At 42.8% G+C, this 18702-nt stretch overlaps 1 protein-coding gene across 1 annotated transcript in view; it reads right to left on the reverse strand.

The window, feature by feature from the left end:
• The window catches only part of VSTM4 (V-set and transmembrane domain containing 4), a 28931-nt gene extending 14131 nt beyond the window's left edge, over nucleotides 1-14800 (reverse strand). The window contains exons 1-5 of the mRNA XM_026050463.1: nucleotides 14720-14800; nucleotides 9468-9866; nucleotides 4701-4769; nucleotides 3113-3220; nucleotides 429-462 (exon numbers count right to left, since the gene is read on the reverse strand). Of these exons, the coding sequence (XP_025906248.1) occupies nucleotides 429-462; nucleotides 3113-3220; nucleotides 4701-4769; nucleotides 9468-9866; nucleotides 14720-14774 (665 nt within the window). The 5' untranslated portion in view covers nucleotides 14775-14800. The remainder of the gene's footprint in view (nucleotides 1-428; nucleotides 463-3112; nucleotides 3221-4700; nucleotides 4770-9467; nucleotides 9867-14719) is intronic.
• Between the last annotated feature and the right edge of the window lie 3902 nt (nucleotides 14801-18702).

Below are 18702 nucleotides of genomic sequence, written 5' to 3' on the forward strand. Positions count from 1 at the left end.
CAACAGGACTTCCTCATCATTTAGAGTCTTCAGCGGATAACAGACCTAACAAAAGTCTCTTTTCTAGCCTCACTCCACATTTCTGGGTACAGGAATTAATAGCAATAACTCAGTAATGTGCTTTATTCTATGTAGGATGGTTAAGGACACTCATTGCCATCTGGTGAGATGTTGGAAATTCTGGGAAGTCACACGGAGTTAAATCAGACTTCTTCAAAAAGCAGTTCAGAGCCTCAAGGCCAGGTTAAGCACCTGCAGGACCTACAGCTAGATAGTCTGGCTGGAGCCCACTCATCACACACAGGACGTGTTGGCTAAGGTGTTGGCTTTAGGGCATTTTGGAAAGCTTAACTCATCTTTTTCACTGAACATAGCAAAAACAAAACAGAGCTCATGCCTTGGGTTAAAAGAGAAGTGTCATCTCCTACCTGTTCTGGGGGCATTTCACCAGGTAATGCTTCACTGTTAAATAAAAACAAAAACAGAAAATGTGACTTTACACCAACCAGAGTTTACGAATTACAAATGGACACTACAGGTAAGCCTGTGCTTCTAAGATTGTGGAGAGGTTATAGTAGGAAGTTTTAATCCTAACTGCATATTGTACTGTGAATTAAAGCCTCACTCAAAGAGAGAGGCCGGCTTGGGAATCGTGGATGTACCAAACAACACCAAAAATCTACTGTGAAAGTGCTGGGCAGCTTGCATTCTAGTAGTTAGCCCAGAGATCAGAGCAGAGGTCTGCTCAGGGCAGTGTCCTCTTGCTCAGTGCATGTGTGAGCTGTATAAATGCTTCCTGCTGCTTTGAATCAATAGCCCTGAGCAAGGACAGCTTGCCCTCTGCAGTCCTTGAGGAGCCAGGGTCATCATGGTGCTCTTTTTGTGGCTGAGCATTTTCTGTGTTTAGCCCAAGCCCTGCTGCATGGCAAGTGTGGGAAAACACAGGGAGGAGGAGGAGCTCTGACTGTTATCAACTACTGTCAACTTATTCTGTTTTATCTGTGTATGGCAACTGGAGGCTACTCCAACTGAGGTGGTTATCTCTTAAAGTCCTGGAGAAATAGGAAATGTTCTCAAGATCATCAAGAAAAATCTGGATGAGAAGATATTTCCAGGAAACTTCAAGTTATAGAAATCTCAAGTCTAAGTGAATAACTGTCAAAAGTTGTTGTTTGCATCTTGTATTTTGTAATCACAGCTCTTTGGGCAGCAAATTCTCATTGCTTTTAATGGCAAAATACATGGAGTCTGGCTGAAGGCCCAGGATGAGGCCAAGGGATGACTGCCTTTTTGTGCAATTTCTTGGTCCGTTTCTCAAGGAAGGATGGGCCTTGTGATTTCACTGGAGAGTCTTTGTAATATGTGTATGTAATACCAGGATCTGCCTATTGTAGGCCAGGACGGTAATATGGAGTGCGCAAGATGGAGAGAAGCTAAGAGAACACTTAGATGTTGGTACTCCATGCTGAAGGACTGTTTTAAGGACTGATCTAGTGATATCAATGGGAGAGAGCTGCTGTTAGCTGGCAGGCCAGGTATCTCAAGACTCTAATCCTGAGATGGTGCTTTGGGATGGGGGTAGATGAGTGCTGAGGAGCAAGGGGGCACATTGTGCTCTGAGCCTCCCACTCTGGCCCAACAGCAGATGGCTGCTGGACACTCCATCACTGAGGCTGCTTCCTCAGCTCCTCCAGGAGTATTTAATTTCCTACTGCTTAAGTGAATGTTTGATTAATTAATGTGGGCTCAGGAAAGTACTTTGATTAGGTGGTCCTAGCTGAAAGTCTTGCCCTGAAATCTAATCAGTTCCATGCTGAATGATTCTTGGCTAAGATTTTCTCTGTTATTTTTCTGTTGAATTTGTAAGTTTTGTGTTGCCAGTGTTTACTGGCTGATGTTCAAAATCTAGACAAATAGTGCTTAAGCCTGCAATTAATCAGATATTAGGGCTGTGAAGAAAAGTTTTAATAACTCAGAGGAAAAGACTTGATATTGTATGTGCATATTCCATATTACATTCTGTATTATTTCTATATTGAACTTGTGTTAGGTCAGCCTCAAAAGAGTTTTTCTCCAAGCTGCACATTCACTTACACCAGTGAATGTAACCAGATGCAAAACCAGCCCGATGTCTGCTAAGCAACAGCTAGAATAAATCAGCACGTCTAGTGCTTGTGGCTTCAGGGTGACTCACCATGACCAACATACTTAAATGTGGGTGCTCTCCTGGCACCCAGCCTTTGTCATCACTTACCAGGGTAGGAAGAGTAACGCTGGTTTTGTCTTCCTGCTGGCAAGAGCAGGAGTTGGGTTAAATTAGAGGGAGAGTTACTCCGAGCATGCTACCAGGAAAATGGAGCCTGAATTATGATTGTGGTCAGGCACAAACATCTCTATAAATCTGTGTTTTGTCTTGCATGTCTTTTCCCTTGTGTCTCTGAGTCACGCATTCCTTCATGGCACATGTGCTTGTGCTGAGGTGGTAACAAGGCCATGATTTTCTCCTGTCATTAATATGACAAATGAATAAGCAAGCTCTTTTTCAAACCTTCTACTAGGAAAAAATGTAAGAACCACCTTAGAACATGCTGGCTGCTTCACATGCTGATGTGCTCTCCTTGCAGCTTTCAATTACAGGTGATGTCTCTACATGAACTATTCCCAAATTGAAAGGACTTGTGCTGGTTATTTCACTGGTCTAAAACAACACTTTTGATTAGAGCAGGGTCTGCTTCCATGCAGTTTGAACCTCTTCACAAACCCTCTCTGAGGAAGAGAAGATTGAAATGGTAATCCTTGACTGTGAAATATTAGGAAAATGCACATCTGAATCATGAGATGATACTTTAGGCCCAAAGAACGCTATAAACAACAGAGGTAACAACTCCCTCCCTCTTCCCCAACCCACCCCAGAATATTGATAGCTGTTCAGGGAGGGGTAAGAAAGTGTGATGGAAGCAAACCTCTGCAGAAGACCCTCTAAGCTTCTATTTAAAATCCAAGCAAGGAGATATTTTTCTTTCCTGCATATGCCACCTTCTCCTTTTTTCCTTTTCCCTCTCTGGTAAGGATCCCAGGATCAGGAAGAATGATGTAATGACATTTCACTTACCTGTGGATCTCCGCTTGTTTAGAAGGGATTGACAGAGAATGACAAGTGTGAAAAGGAGGACGCTGATGATTCCTATTGAACACACAAACACTGCATACACATACAGGTCTGAAAGCCAAGCACATGGAGACTCAATGTTGTAGCTGTATGCCTCATGCTTGCAAGACAGCAAAAGTTTGGTGTGCAGGACCTAAATAGACCTCTGCCCCGAAGATTTAGGGTAGCACTTGAGAAGTCATTTAACCCTCTTGAGAATTTTTATATGCTACTTTGATCGATTTTAATTTAGATAAAGACTCAAAAAATGCTAATAGATTTAGTTCCAGTAAATAATTTAATTTAGGGGAGCTTGGGAGGAAGGAGAGGGCTTGGTTTTGTTTTTTTGGTGGGGCTACCATAAGAGTTTAAGAGCTTCAGCTGGATCATTTCCCACAGCTTTGCTATTTTATTGAAAAAAGAAAAAAGGGGGGGAGGGGGCAAAGGGGAGATTGGGAAGTGCTGTGTGGCTGGGGAAGAAGAAAGGAGGGCTGTGACCTGCTGCTTTTGGCAGCATCACGGCCTTGATTTTTTTCCCCTTTTTTTTCTCTTCCCTTTCTCTACCTCTAGCCTAAGTATCCTATTTCTATGGCTTTCATTCAGGTGCCTAACACATTACTTCTGAAGCTGACAGCACTTCTACTACTGCAGCTCAAAAGAGAGTATTTTGTACGGAAGCAGAGAAATGTTTAATGACTTATTTCTGCCTCTTCTAAAACTCTATTTAGAGTGTTTTGTTTAAGGATGCTTAATTCAATGTCTTGAAATGTCCTTAGGGACTTCTTTCCTGCTTTACAAAGAAGGAACAAAGCCTCAGAGGTCAAGGGGTGGTGTAGAAAACAGTAATGCTGCATCGAGACCTACAGTTCTGTGTTTTGTTTACAACCTCTTTCTCTTTACATCAGTCAAATAATATAGTTGTAAAATAAATAGAATTTAAATAAAATATTTAAATATAAATTGCGATCTGAACAACAAGGCCTCCCCCATTGTCGAGGCAAGCCTCCAAGTGACCTCTCCCACCTGGCAGGCAGTGGGGTGGCAGCAGCCAGACACACTGGTGCTTTGCTGGCACTACATACTTGGGACAAGAGGAGAAGGAAATCCCATTGGAAGGCAAGTTCTGCGTTTCAGTTTCCTGTAACAGATGTTCACTAATCAACACAGAAACCCTGCTTGCCTTGAAACTCAAGGGAGCTTAGGACACTCTTGCAATGCTGACTGTTCAGTGAGCATTAAGGCTACTGGGAGCACAAGGTGCTTCAGACACGTTCAGCAGCTTCATGGACAAGGGTCTGCACTGCACTACAGACAAGGGTTAGTTCCCCATTGACCATAATACAGATATGAGAAACTGCAGGGAAGGCCTTATCTTCCTTTTTCACGTGCAGTTGTCGTATGTTGGCAAATGCTTTTTGAGGCAAGGCCCGAGTTTGCACAGGAACTAGCAAAACCGGGCCTGATTGTGGCAGTAGTGTCCTACTGGCTTGGGGAGCTGGACTGAACTAACATTTGTCTTGTGTGCTACCAGTAGCACTAGACGCCTCTTTACCTTCAAAAAACTTCCAAGCCTCATGGTTTTTCTTGAAGATGGGATCATCTGAAGCTCTCGGTGAAATCACTGGAAAGGAAAAAAAAAAAAGAGGACATGAAGGCAACTGAAAATACGTGGCATAAAATGTTGAGACTTCTTGAAGTAAATGGTTCCCTGCTTAATACTTCAGTGCACCAAGATCTTATCTCACCTTTCAGCCATGCACTTTGGTTATAGAATGTCGTGATAAGAATGTTTGCCAGTAAATCTCATCTTCTTTGGCATCCCCAAGGAGTGTCATTTAACTCGCTAGATTGTATCTGTTCGCATCTTATTCTGGGAAGATGTAAAATAGATGCATCTGTGTATTTATTTTACTGTGTATGTGGAGTGTGTAGCTCCTCTGTCCTGGAAAGCTGAATGCATTGAAATACAAAAAGGAGAGAGAAAGTATCCTCAGAGAGAGGATACTTCAGAAGAGTATAAGCTTTAGAGCAGCCTGCTGTGTGACTTTAAGGTCTAAAACAGCTATGTGGCGAAGGTCTGAGCATCCCAGGGAAGAAGTCACTATTAATGCTGTATGTTACAGTTTTTATTCTGACTCTCTGTTCCCGTTTAGCCAGAACTTCTGGCTCTGCATTCTCAAAGACTGCATTTTTGTGCAACCTCTCAGTTTTACATGGTGGAGCAGATGTCAGAGCTATAGGCAAATGGATGAGTGTCAATGTCAGAACAGCGGCGCAAACTAGAATTGGGATCCAAATGCTTTGACTGCCAGCTCATTGTTTAAAACCTTCTCTGCTTTTACCAGTCAGTCTGTTTATGGATGCTGACATTATTTGATGACTTTGGATTAGGCTTATATTTACTCGCTGACATTCTTGCTTTTTTTCCCTAGAGATTGTTGCAGTGCAATAGGAGTCTGGTGATGTTGTCCAGTTTGCCAATGAGGTTTGAATTTCCACACAATGTTCACGTGGCAAACCACTAAAAACTATGCCTTACGGTAAGGGGAAATAACTAACAAGGGTCCTGAAGGGATATGATGTGTGAGCTTAACACAGAGGATATGGAACTACCTTCAGGAATAATGAAAACATCTGTTTAGTAGGGAAGTCACCCTGAATATTTTAACAAATCTATTAGTTCATTACATAAAAATGTTGCACATTAAGATTTTAGTCAAGTATTTTGGAATACCTTCCCTCAAAGAGAAGGCATTTGTTCATTTTGGTTTAAAAAAAAAGGGGGGGGGGGAAAAGGTTTGAATTCTGTGGCTTCCAACATTTTTACCATTGGAGATTGCACAGGCTACTAATGTTTCTTGCAATTCAGAATTTGTTCTTGTTGCCAGAACTTCCCAATTAAATAGATTGTTGTGGTTATCTCTGCTTACTGGCTTTCTACTTACTAGTACAATTTTTGTAGGTCTGGTTAATCTTCAGTTTGTCCTACACGTAGTCTCCTCTTGGATTGTAAATCCTTTTGAACAGGTACTGCTCTTCCTGAGACATGCATAGTGCCCGGCATAATGGGCTTTGAGGAATCACCCAACTGCCCGTGACGCTTTGAAGGTGCTACAAGTTGAGTTACTCAGAGCAGACTAGGCATTGGTTTGAGTTTTCTGGTAGGAAGGCAGTAAGGAATCTACCTTGCTGCTTATTTTTTTCCTCAGATTAACTTTTTATTATGTTCTGGAGTATAATGAAGATCATTAACTTGTCTTAGGTTAACATTAACCAAACAAATTCAGAAAAATTCTTTGAGTCGAAGGTAGAATTTGGCAAAGAGATCTAAGCTAGCTTAGAGTGCTGATGTTGCAAGGCTGGTAAGAGAGATACTTCTTGGTGATATCAAAACACAGATTTTTTTTTTTCCCACTTAAAGGTTTAATAGTGTATTTTATAGATATGGATATAAATTAATAGGAGTAAATAGCAAAAATCCACTAATCATTTTGAAAGATCTTTTGCTTGGAGTAGTGCTATAGTTTGTGCTTTGCAAAGAATACATACTGACCTGCCCCACATTTTTTTCTGATTCCCATGCAAATACTCTGCCTCTGAAGAGGCAGAATCATGCTTCCTTCTCCATCCTCTCTGGAATTTTCTAACTTACACAGTGACCTCCCCCTCCTGTGTGAACCAAAAAAGGAACCTAAATGCTACTTCTGCATCCATTTGATGTACAAGCCTGTAAGAAATTTGTTTGGTGCTCTAGCATGAAGATACCATCTTGGGTTTGGAAGTAATTTCAGACACATTAATGGAAACAAAATGCTAGATAAGACAGCATTTGTGTTTGAACACTGTTACCTTATGTAATAAAGCAGAAGTATATAATTTTAGTATCAACATGCTTCAGGCAAGTCATATGATGCCTCTTCTTAAATTTTGGATCTTACTGTATTGTAACTAAACTAATCATAAAAAGATCAACTGTTCAGGAAAATTTTCCTGGAAAGCCCAAGTGTTACCATTGGGGAAACGTTGACTTTATCCCTACTGTGAAAAGAGTTGCCTTCCCTCCCAAGTGTAGTCCTTATTTATTAGTAAGTCTTTTATTCTTACAATATATTACCTTACTGCTAGCTAAGGCAGTTCTTTGTTTCCAATAGAGTGCCTAATTAATAGCAAAAGGTGGTTTGGCCTTTAAATATGTGTAATTTTTCAGATGTCTTCTAGCATATTTATTGTAATTCTAAACCCAGGTGAAATACCCTTTCTTACAAAGGTCCCTCCCAGAGTGTTATGTCAGTGTGTTTAGTCTACAGGTAGTCCTGCCTTCCTGTCTTATCTCAAGTTTCCTGCTGCACTTTGGATTATATTTGAAGCCAAGGGAAGCAATGCAGCTGTCCAGACACTTTTAGAAAGACCAGTTTATGAGTCTCAGGTCCCCCTGTTTCTGATTCTGTATTTATGATCTGCTTTGCCTACAGCTTTGCTTACAGCTTTCCCTTAGTGAGAGTGTTAATGGGCATAGTCTCTCTGTCTCCATACCCGTGAGCCAATTTCACAAGAGTTGTACAAACCTAGCATCTTTAAGACTTGAGGTTTTTGAAATGTGTAGTTGGTACAGAGTTACGATCTGGGTGCCAGAGGGGTGGGTTCCTTCCTGGAGGAGGTAGGAAGGGGATCAAGATGGCAGTTTAGACTTCAGTCCTGCTCTTTACTCAGGGGGGACAGAGCTTTATTGAATAATTTCTGGCTGTCTGCAAACAGGATGCAAAGGAAATCCTGTTAGAATGTCTCGGAGGCTTCCCAGACAAGGTTTGGAGAACCAATAAGATCAAATAGTTTAGGCTAGGAGTTCGTTGTTGTTGTTGTTTACAGCTGATCCATGCTATTTGCTGCTAATCCAAACTGAACTTCAGTTCTATTAGTATCTTTCATCATCAGTAGTAATAAGCAGCTAATTACATTATGTTAATGCCATGATTTATCAAGGGAGTCTTAAACATTCTTGATCAAAACAAAGCAGCTATTTATCTTTTGTTATACTGTGTTTTTCACATACTGCAGGAACTCTGATAGATAAAAGCTACAGCTTGTGACATCTGAGAGCTATCCAGAGAGGATCACACATTTGCAAAGATCATCTTTTACAGTCCCCTATGTCTCCCTGATGTGTTTATAATCCAAAAGAGATACACATGCTCTAATGACAGCAGTGAAGTTAGCACTCGAGGGAATGTGCTTTGATTTTAGACTGCATAAATAGACTGAATCCATCTTGAAAATACCTGTAGTCAGTGGAGCTAGGGCCAACAATTGAATAACCCTTGTGATTTAAACTCAGCAATAAATTTAGCATCAAAACCAATGAAGGAAACTTCATGAAGTATTCTTTCCTCCCACAAGTTTTTCTGTGATTGCTGGATAAACCTCTGAATATTTGTATTTTGGCTTGCATGATCTCTGTGTTTCCAGACCCACAGACCAAGCGGTCACGCTTCTTGTATTATCTTTGGAGTTGATCCTGTGGGAAATCAACTCTATTTATAAAATCACAAGCCAAGAGCTTGTTTGTCAGCTTGTGCTGACAGTAAGGATGCTCAGCACAGTTACCTCTGTAAGGGAGTCTGTTCTCTAAAATCCTGTTTTAGCACTCTCTGCAAGTGTAGACGTGGTAGTATTAGATTTGAGCTGACCCATCTTGAAAAGAAGCCCCATTTCCAGCCTGAGATTTATGATTTAGAAACCTTCATTCCTTCCTGGTCATTTGTTTATCTGAAGTTCAAAATAAATGGGCTGATTACTGCTTTTGTAGCTCAACTTTCTGGCTACAGTGGTACAAACAGAAGTACTGAAGTGATATTAGGAATGCAACTCAAATTACATGTAGACTAGAAGTAAAAGTAATGAGCATATGCGAGGCAAAGCATAAATGTAAAATATAAAGCTTCTATTTCTAGATGACCTTCATATTTTTATGTAAAAATAGTTAATTTCTCTCTGCTTCTGTCGTTTTTTGTTTAGATAATAGTTAAGCTTGTTTATTCCCACTCACATTGTTCTAGAGACTTGTAACTGAATGTAACGGAGAGAAATGGGCTCTCTTCTAGAAATCTAGAAGATTTCTGGGGACTGAATCCCCTGTCACTGGGGACTGAATAATGTTTAAATTGTAATGTAATAAAAAAGCTGAGTATTAGATTTTCTTCTGAGATGCACGTATAGCAATTAAAAATAACCTAGAAGACTTCAAATGTCTTATGGATGAACTTGACAGAAGGGACAAAAAAGAGATCATAGGAAAAGAAAAATGAAATAGGTGATTTCTTACCTTTTATTTCAGTAGCTGCTGTGCCATTTGACCATGCTGTCCACTTATTCCTGTGCTTTCCAATTTCCTGCACTTTGCATATGTAATGCCCTTGATCTGTTGGCTGTAGGCTTAAAATAAGAAATTTGTACATTGTTCCATGTTTCTCTTTAAGAAGACGAAGTCTTTGCTTCTGAAAATGGTGAGTGTAATTTCCATAATACTGGACAGACCCAAACTTAGTCATTTTGATCATCAGGTACTCCTGGGTAGGTGATACAGCGAAGACCCACCGCACAGCCAGCAAATTGTCCATTTTCCTCTTCTGAGAAATGTGGCAGTAAAGGGTAGCATTGTCTCCCTCAGCGTATCGCACTGTTGGTCCTGGGGAGACCGTCACATTTAAAGCCTCACAGATATCTGCAAAGGAGAGAACAGGGATCGTGAGACTCCTCCATGCCACCACAAAAGCACCCTAAGCTCTCCCAGCATGTAAGTCCACGCAGATATGTTGGACACATCGTTATGTTGTGCACATGGTAAGGGCTGTGTAAAGGCCCTTCTTCAATGAGTTTGCTCTGCTGTCCTATCTGTCTATATTTAATAAGATAGAACTAAAATGAGTAGGTCCCTCCCATCATACACCCAACATCTCATAGTCTTTTCTCTGTCTGAACAAACTTTATCTACAACTTGCTTGGAGTAATAGAGCCCAGAAGGGCTCATGACCATGACCTTCTCTGACCTGACTCTGCTAGTGACTTGAGTCTTTCTAATAATTTTCAGTCAAAATTCTTTTATTAGACAGTTTATGCTCATTTGTTCCTGTGCCAACTCTATCCTTTAAACAGTGTTTTTTCCCTTTGGTGCCTGTTGCCAGACTCCATGTAGAAAGGAATCATCTGGTCTCCAACAGCCTTCATTTTCCTGAGTTAAAGAAGTCAAACTCTGTGAGTCTCCTGTAGTAAATTAGACTCTCCACTTCCCCAGGTCTTCATAGGTCTTTTCTGCATTGATTCCATCTTGAGTTTTGTTTATTTATATTAATGTGTGTGTGGCAGGAATTACAGACAGAAAGCAGCTCAGTGTTGTGTGAAAAGGACATGATACTTCCTAGATTTACCTAGAAATCTTTGTGTGATATATCCTAGATTTCTGTTATGCTTTTAATGTTTTTTTTTTCCCTATGGGATTGTATGTGAGTTTATAATTAAATAATATATTTGGGTGTTTTTCCCTCTTTGTCATTTGTGGTTCAGTTCCTGATTCATTGAAGAAATGCTTACTAATCCCCCAAGTGTATGACTTAGCCTACTAAGTTCCACTCCACTTTGGTTATTTGTTTCTCATTTTTTTCCTGCCTGCTATTCCAACCTTAGGGTGATCTGATAAAGTCCTATATTTGGTGTGCATGTTCACATTTATTTATTTTCTTTAGTGCAAATTTTAAATTACACTTTTCCTCAGATGCATCTCTCTGAAGGATAGTTTTCTCTACTAACTTCCCTGTGTTTCCCAAATCAGCTTCTTTCTTTACACTTCCCAGTATCATCTGTTTCAAATGCTACTCTACTTGTCATAGTCTCCGTGTTATAATCAAAGGATCATCTGAAATCTGGATTAGATCTGTCAATTAGTCCTGTGACTACAAATTCAATTTAATCTGACATTATGTGGCTCACAAAATATGACATGATATTATATCAGACTAAAGAGTTATTCCTTTTTTTTTTTTTCCATTCATTTCTGACTTCTTTTTCTATTCTGAATCATGAAGCTTAGACTAGTTGTTTCTCTCTGCTGTGTTTCTAACCAAGTATAGATGAAGACTGACAGAGGTCTGCATCTCTGTGCTGCAGAAAGACTTTCTTCTTTCCTGACCTGGCTGATTTATACTTGACTGATTTTCTGAGGTATGAGAATCACCACTCTTTTACTTCCTAACTATTAAGAGTGTTCTTATTAGTCATATCAAAGACTGATCTATTTTTGTTCTGACATCAAAGACTGATCTATTTATATTGTGTCAATGTGTTCCCTAAATTACTTATAATGTGTAATCTACGGTCTGCAGGCATGCACTAGAGAGCCATATTTCAGCAGTGACCAAGCACTCCACACAATACACTCTGCAAAGCATGAAATGCCTCTAAAATGTGAATATTAAGCTTCCTGTTTTGTGAGTGTACTGTGCTCAAATACTACTGAGAATTACAAATCTGGGAGAATGGATTTTTCATTCCTGGACCCTTTTCCAGTACATCAGCTAGGAACATGTTAACAAAGGGGATGAGCATTTTGGCAGAAACTCTTGTCTGACATCAGCTCCTGAAACACAAACATATACTTATCTTCAAAATAAGCAAGTAAAGTATTTCCATGCATTTCTGAAGAAGTATTGGAGTCAGAGGTGCTGGTTTTATGGCTCCAGTGAAGCTGTGAAATGGAGTGATAAATTACATCACTTAAAGTAAGCCCACTAAATTAAAGAAGTTGCATTGAAGTTTTTGAAAGAAGAAGCCTCTAAAATTAATAGTATAGTAATTATTTTGGGTCAATTCAATAGAAAACTCTACTGATTGGTGGAGTTTTTCTAAGTTTTTTTTTTAATTTATGAAGGAGAAAATGAAATATGTTGTATGAGAAATGATGGTAAGAAAGGTCTAGATTATCACAATTATCTGTGCATGGTGTGTGCCTATTCGTATGAGTCCCAGGATAAAATATTATTTTGAATTGTGGAAAGCACACAGGTAGAAGAGGAAGTGGAAATTAAAACTTAAGGTTGAATATCACTAAAGACTTTGATAATTACTTGGAGTTACATGGTCTTCATGCTTTACAGGGAGATGTAAAGATAAAGTGGCTGCCTCTACCATCAAAATAAGGTTGAATTTTGAAGCTGTACTAGCCAGAAAATATGTTTCGTTAAGGATTTTTAAATGTTTGGTATTCTCTTTATTATTATTATACATATTTAATAAACTTTTTATAAAAATGTGGTTTCAGTAAATGAAAAGCACAGGCATTTTTACTGAGATATCTAAATGTGTCATGAAACATTTCAAGAAAAACAATTATGTCATTTTCCTGACATGCAATCTTCTTGTTTGAAAAAGCTGGCTAGGACTGAGAGTGGAATAGTATCCCAAAATAAAAGGCAAAAGCACCTTTGGCCTAATTCAAATCTAGGCAAATATGGAGCAAAAAAGTACCCTAGAGAAACTTGCAGAGGAGTTCAGACACGTGGTGATGGGAGCCTGTGCAAGAGGATAGAGAAGTGTGGTTTGTGGAGTATCTGATCCTTTTGGGCTTGTTTACCTTCATATAAACTTTGGTCTCTTGTACCTTGGACTTCTACTTTTCTCTAGGAGATGTGTCTTTTTATAATGAAATACCAATTCCTACATCCTTCTTGTAGTGTAGCCCATTTATTCCAGTGGGTCAGCTGCTTGAAGATCTGTGTCATCAGAAGAAATGCTTGTGCTTCTCTCCCCTCTGTGACTCGCATCGCTGCAGATGTATGAGCGCAGCCTTGGATACTTCCTTGTGCTTTTAGCACATCCTCATGCTGAGCAGGATTGGGTGATGCTTTATATAAAACAAGAAAGCATCTACTTGACTCCTTCCACTCCTGCCGCTGGATCAGTAGCAGTGCTAGAGGAACAGGTCTGCTGCCTCTTATGTGGGAAAGAAGAGCCTCAGTGAGGGTTCCCGGACTCTAGTGGAAATGTTTCTCCTGTCTTTAGCTGCCTTTGGCTCAGCCTTAACATGAGACTTAATCATGTGATAGTCTTGCCAAGACCAGAGACTCCTCCACAACTTGAGAACAGTCTAATGGCCAACACAGCACTGAACTTCTAGACCCTAGACTCCCGCCTCCAGCAAGGAATCACTGTTTTTATTCTCCTGCCTTCCCAAGATAGCATGGGTGACGTTGCAGTTCAGGTGGAGCTCACCACAAGAGTTTAGCCCTGCTCCTGCTTGAAAAGGAAGCTATTTATAGAAAAGGGGAGGAGAGCAAGTCAAAGACTTAAGGATTCCTCTCCAGTGTGCTTAACCATCAAACGTGTCTCATATTTGCAACCAGCTTATTTAATTGCCTCCATCCCAGGATTTTAGCTTTTGTTTCTTTGGTACTTGCTGTGCTGTTGGAATTTAGGGAAGGATTAACAGAGGAAGGGCTAGAACTAAACCCTTTTTTGAAAACACCCTTATTTCATCCATGGCAGCTGCCAGGCAGGGTCTTCACTCCAGCTTTTGGGTTGCAGAAAGAAGGGACTTTTTTGTCTATCTCTGCTGCAACAGTTTAGGGATAGGAGAGGCAGGTGCTCAGTGTAGTTGTCATCTAATCTTGGCTTTGCAGACCAGAAGTGTATGGGGTGGCTTTTATCTGTGTGTAGTTCGTTCCGTGAACAATGCTGCTGTCAAGGCCTGGTTTATTATGACTTTTCAGCAGTTGAAAAGTAAGAAGAGCAGATGAGCCAGGAAGAAGCAAAGCTCTTTGTTTAAATGGAAATAATTAGGAACTGGCTAGAAAGATCACCGAAAGCAGCCAGCTGGTCCCAGCCCAGCGGATGTGCCTTCAACTCTCGCAAGCTGGGGGCTCCTGCTCTGAGGAATCTTGTGTGCTCACTGAAGATGGACTTGACCCAGGGCTCTGCTGCCTCCTGCCTCGCGATGGAGAGAGCCAAATCTGCCTCTGCTGCTAACCTCAAACAGGCAGGCAGCCCCCTCAGCCCTCCCTGTACCTTGATGTTCAGATCTGTGTCCTTTTTGCAGAATACAAAGCTGGTCAGTGGACCTTTGACATTTTGGAGGCACAAAGGTCCTGGTGAAGTTGATTTGTTTTCCCTTATTCTTTCTCCAGGTGACCTAGGGGATCGGTTTCCAGGGGATGCCTGTGGGATCTCGGCGCCCGTGAAGAAATTGCACCCAGGTCCCCTCAGCCTCGACTTTGCCAGCGCCGCTTGGAGCAGCATCGTGTCGTCCCGTGGGGCACAGGGGGACGCGGAGGCCGCCTTCCCGCCGGCTCCTGCACGGCAAGGTGCGTTGGGCAGCGCTCAGAGGCGCCGGGGAGTCCGTGCCCGGCCTGCTGCCCGCGCAGAGCCCCCCAGGGCCGCACAGCGAAGGGGCAGAGCAGCCCTGAGCCCCTTCTGCGCCCCGCGGGCCTGGGGAGCTGCCGTGAGGGGCAGCGGTGCCTTGGCATGCACAGGGGGAAGACGGTGGGTAGGGAAGAGAAGGAAAGGGGGACCGCGCGTGGTGCTGCTTACCTGGGGCCGGGGCCGCGGCCAGGAAGGCGGCGAGTGCCGCGGCCAGGAGCCGCATGGCCCGGGGGTCCCGTCCCGACCCGTCACGTCCCGCGCCTCTGCCGAGCTGCTCAGCGCTCTCCTCCCCCGGCCTCTCTCCTCCTCCCGCCCCGTCCTCCCTTCTCCCCTCGCCTGTCATCTCCTCCCCTTTCTCCTCCTTTCTTTCTCTTTTATTTTTTTTTCTGCTTTCTTCCTTCCTTCCTTCCCCACTCTTCTCACTGTCCTGCCCTTTCTGCTTCTCTTTTTTTCTTGCGTACCCTTTCCCCGCCCTTTTTTTTCCTCTCCATCCCATTTGGAGGGGATGTGGGTGGCCCAGGCGGTCCGGCGGCTGGGGGTTGCTCTGTGTGGCTGTACGTGCCATGGTGCCCAGCACACCCTGCCCGAAGGCCACCCGTGTGTGCGGAGCCGAGGTGGGTGCTCCTGTCACGGCCCCTCATGGGCAGCAGGGCGGCCTGCACACCGGGGTGCTGGGGTGGGCAGGCTGTGTGGCGCTTCCCTCCCCCTTTCTAGCCGTGTTTGAGATACCTCATGTGCTCAGGACTGTGTCCCTTGTCCCACCTCTTCCCTGGAGCACGGGTGTCGTTTCCGTGCTGGTGCTTGTTAGTGGCCAGCTCAGTTGCCGTGGGGTCCTTGGGGCAGCCTCGGGATGAGGAGGCAGGAGCGACCCCGCAGCGGCTGCAGGGCCGGGTGCTGCAGACTGCTCAGGTACCTGTGCTGGGCCGCCCCGCTGCTGGCAGGATTTTACCCTCCGTGCTGCAGCTTCACAACTGCTGGCCACCTTCACCATCCCCACCACGTTACTAACCCTCCCAATCCAGAACCATCATCCCGAGGGGTTTGTGATCACAGCCTCTCCACAGCATGAGCGATTCAACTAAGACTTCGCTTGGGTAAGGGGGATCATCATACCTGGGAACCTGCTGCTGCCCTTCCCCTTTGCTGCTCCTGGGATTTATCGCTTGGAACACATCCATCTCTGGAGGCATGGGTTCAAGGCTTCTACTAACAGTTATGTGGGATTATGCTTGACTCTAGTACTCATCCTGCCTGCAGTGTGAACGATATAGATTTACCGTTTCCTTGGACAGGGCAATTAATACTGGTCTAGCTGCTGCTTGCCTCTCCCAGTAATCCTTGAGGCAGGATAAAACATGCCTAGTTTGATATGTCACAGAAAACTTCGCACAGCCTTAGTCCAATCCTTATGAAAGTGAGCGCTGCTGTCACGGACTGGAGCAGAAGTGCTCCGAGCAGGACCTCCTGGTTGCATGGCTCCTTTGGGCCTTATGCTGTTCTTTTACTTCAGGATCAGACGTTTGTGTTGGGAGGGCGTCATTCTTCATGAGAGTATTACAGGTCGGGTGTGGGGGAAGCTCTGGGTCAGGAAATCCTTGTGCTGCCTGAGAGGTAAATCAAGGATACTGTTTTTGCAATACTCTTTTCCAAAGGGTTTATAGACTACTGTTGGAGAAAAGCTACTAGACTGGATGGATCAGTGGTGGCCACTGATAGGACTAGAGGAAACAGCCACAAAATGAAGCACCAAAAGTTCCACGGGAACTTAAGGAAAAATTTCTTAACAGTGAGGGTGACAGAGCCTTAGACAAACTCTTACACATATGTGTGCGTGTGTGCATATATATATATATATATATATATATGCACACACGCACGCACATATATATATATGCCTTACAATTTGCTGAGAAAGTTTTCTTCCTGTTTTGCAACTTGAGATCTCTGCCTCTTTGGCAGTGTCCTGTGTGTTGTGGGCTCTCTCTGTTATTTAGCTGGTTTCTACCACGATGAGAGGACCTTCATTACCATAATGCCAGTGGTGTTCCTAATTTTTCAAAGGCCCTTTTTTAAATTTCAGAAAGTGGTTTTAAAAGTGCTTTAGGCTGAAATTGTTTTAGATTTGTCCCTAAATAAACATATTCCGAGGATACTGCCCTCTCAGAATGTTTCCTGTGTACAGCCAGGAGCACAGAGGCTGCTGTGCACAGGCCTCTCCCTTGCCGTGATCTCCACTGCCAGCTGCACTCGCTGTGCAGCTCAGCACCTGAAGTATCTTCATAGTTTTATGTTTTGCCAGTGTTTTGGGCCAGGCAGCCCTAGTCAGGCTAGTGAGCCATGGAGAAACACGTTCTGCTGATCTCCCAGATCTGCTGCTGTGTTGTTGGATCATTTTATGCAAATTGGCTCCAAGTACAGCTGGGTGATCCATAAACTTCCTTTGCGCCCAGATTAGCAGGGTTTACTAGAGGATTTGAAATACTTCAGCAGCCTGGATGAAAGGTTGCAATTATGTTTTGCATTATTTCAGTTAAAATTTTTCCCTCCCTCATATGTAGCAGTGGAAGCTTTGCTGTTTTTTGAAGATTATCTTACCTAAGATAGTCACGGTTAGTCCATGCATCAAAAATCTCAGAGGCCCACGTGGATGGACAATGCAATTTCTTTTTCTCTTTCCTCCACAGGCCAGGCCCATGGCTCTGCGAGACAGTACAGCTCCCTAAGCCAATGCTCACAAGCTGAGTGTCTGACCCACAGGATACGGATTTCACAGCTTTGGCAGCACCTACGGGCCCTCCTTTCCTGTCAGAATAAATCTGTTCAACACAAAGTGCATACTCAGCAGCTGATGCAGCTCGGACAGCCTTCTTTGCACAGTCTGGAGCCCTTGCTGCCTCTTACTGAATTGCCTCAGACTCTCCAGGTAAAGCCCCTTGTGCGAATCTCTCTTGCCTCCTTGCAGAGTCACAGCTGCAAAGAGAGGTCACCACAGCTTCTTGGTGGTCACATCCTTGTCTTCTATTGGGAGGTCCCACTAACACTCCCTAATCTGCCTCCAAAAGCTTCTGGAGGATTGATGTGAGTCACTTGTTATAACATTGCAGCACAGTGTGGGAACAGAGGAGCTTCCACTGTAACTCATAGGGAATGTTTTGGCTGCACGGTAGCATGGGAAGAAATAGCTCTCTGGGGCTGCAATTCTCACTGAGCGTAAGACTGGGGTAAGAGGGCAGGTTGCTCCTTTCTCTGTACATTGCTATGCAGAGATGTGTTTGCTCACAGTGATGAGGGAGGGATTGCTAACCATCTGCAGCAGTGAGTTGTCTCTGGACATCTCTTCTTCAGCTGGACAGATTGCAGCAGCTGCAGCTTATCTCCAAACCTCATTGGAATGGGGTGCAGAGATGGCACTTGCCTGCCTTAATCTTGTGATAGAGACATGTCCAGATGTTCTTAAGAATCCAGCAGTTGATAACTGTTATGGCTAGGGTATCCTAATTATAAACCAATGTTTAGTGATTAGAGATGGTAAAATTCCAACTGATATTGTGTTGTCAAGCATGGAAGGAGAATACCTTTTTTTAAATCCAGCCTTGCATATACAAGAGTATCCAAAACGTCAGCATCATGCGCTCTGGGTCTCTGAAGGTTTATATCAGACTTTTCACTGCTTTTAGGGCTTTGATGCTGATTTACTCATTAACATTTATTTCTGATTGATTGGCAAGTTGATAGGCAGTCTGATGCTGTCACTGAAGTTCTTCTTTCTGTAAGTGTTATGTCCTTCCTCCTTAATCTCTCCCTCTTCCTTTCAGAGTTATAAATGATATTGATGTATCTGAGTAGGATCTGGAGTTTTGTGTCATATGGTTGTATTCCCTGGAGAGGTGAAATCCCTAAATATGATGCTGTAACTTGCATTTTACCATTTCTTTTTCTTCAAAGGAAGGCATATTTTTAGTTCAGGGAACTCGTCTTTGTTACTACTTTTATTTATATGATTATATCAGGGATTGCATAATAGGGTAGGGAATTTACTTTGTTTTTCTTAGCCCATGCTTCAAATTTGGTGGTTCCAGCTTGTAGGACACTTAATCCTGGAAGTTAGGATATTTTGCAAGAGCGTTTAGAGCCTCAGTCATGTGATACAT

This window comes from Nothoprocta perdicaria, unplaced genomic scaffold (genome assembly GCF_003342845.1).
Source record: "Nothoprocta perdicaria isolate Ctin4 unplaced genomic scaffold, notPer1 scaffold_110, whole genome shotgun sequence".
NCBI lineage: Eukaryota > Metazoa > Chordata > Aves > Tinamiformes > Tinamidae > Nothoprocta > Nothoprocta perdicaria.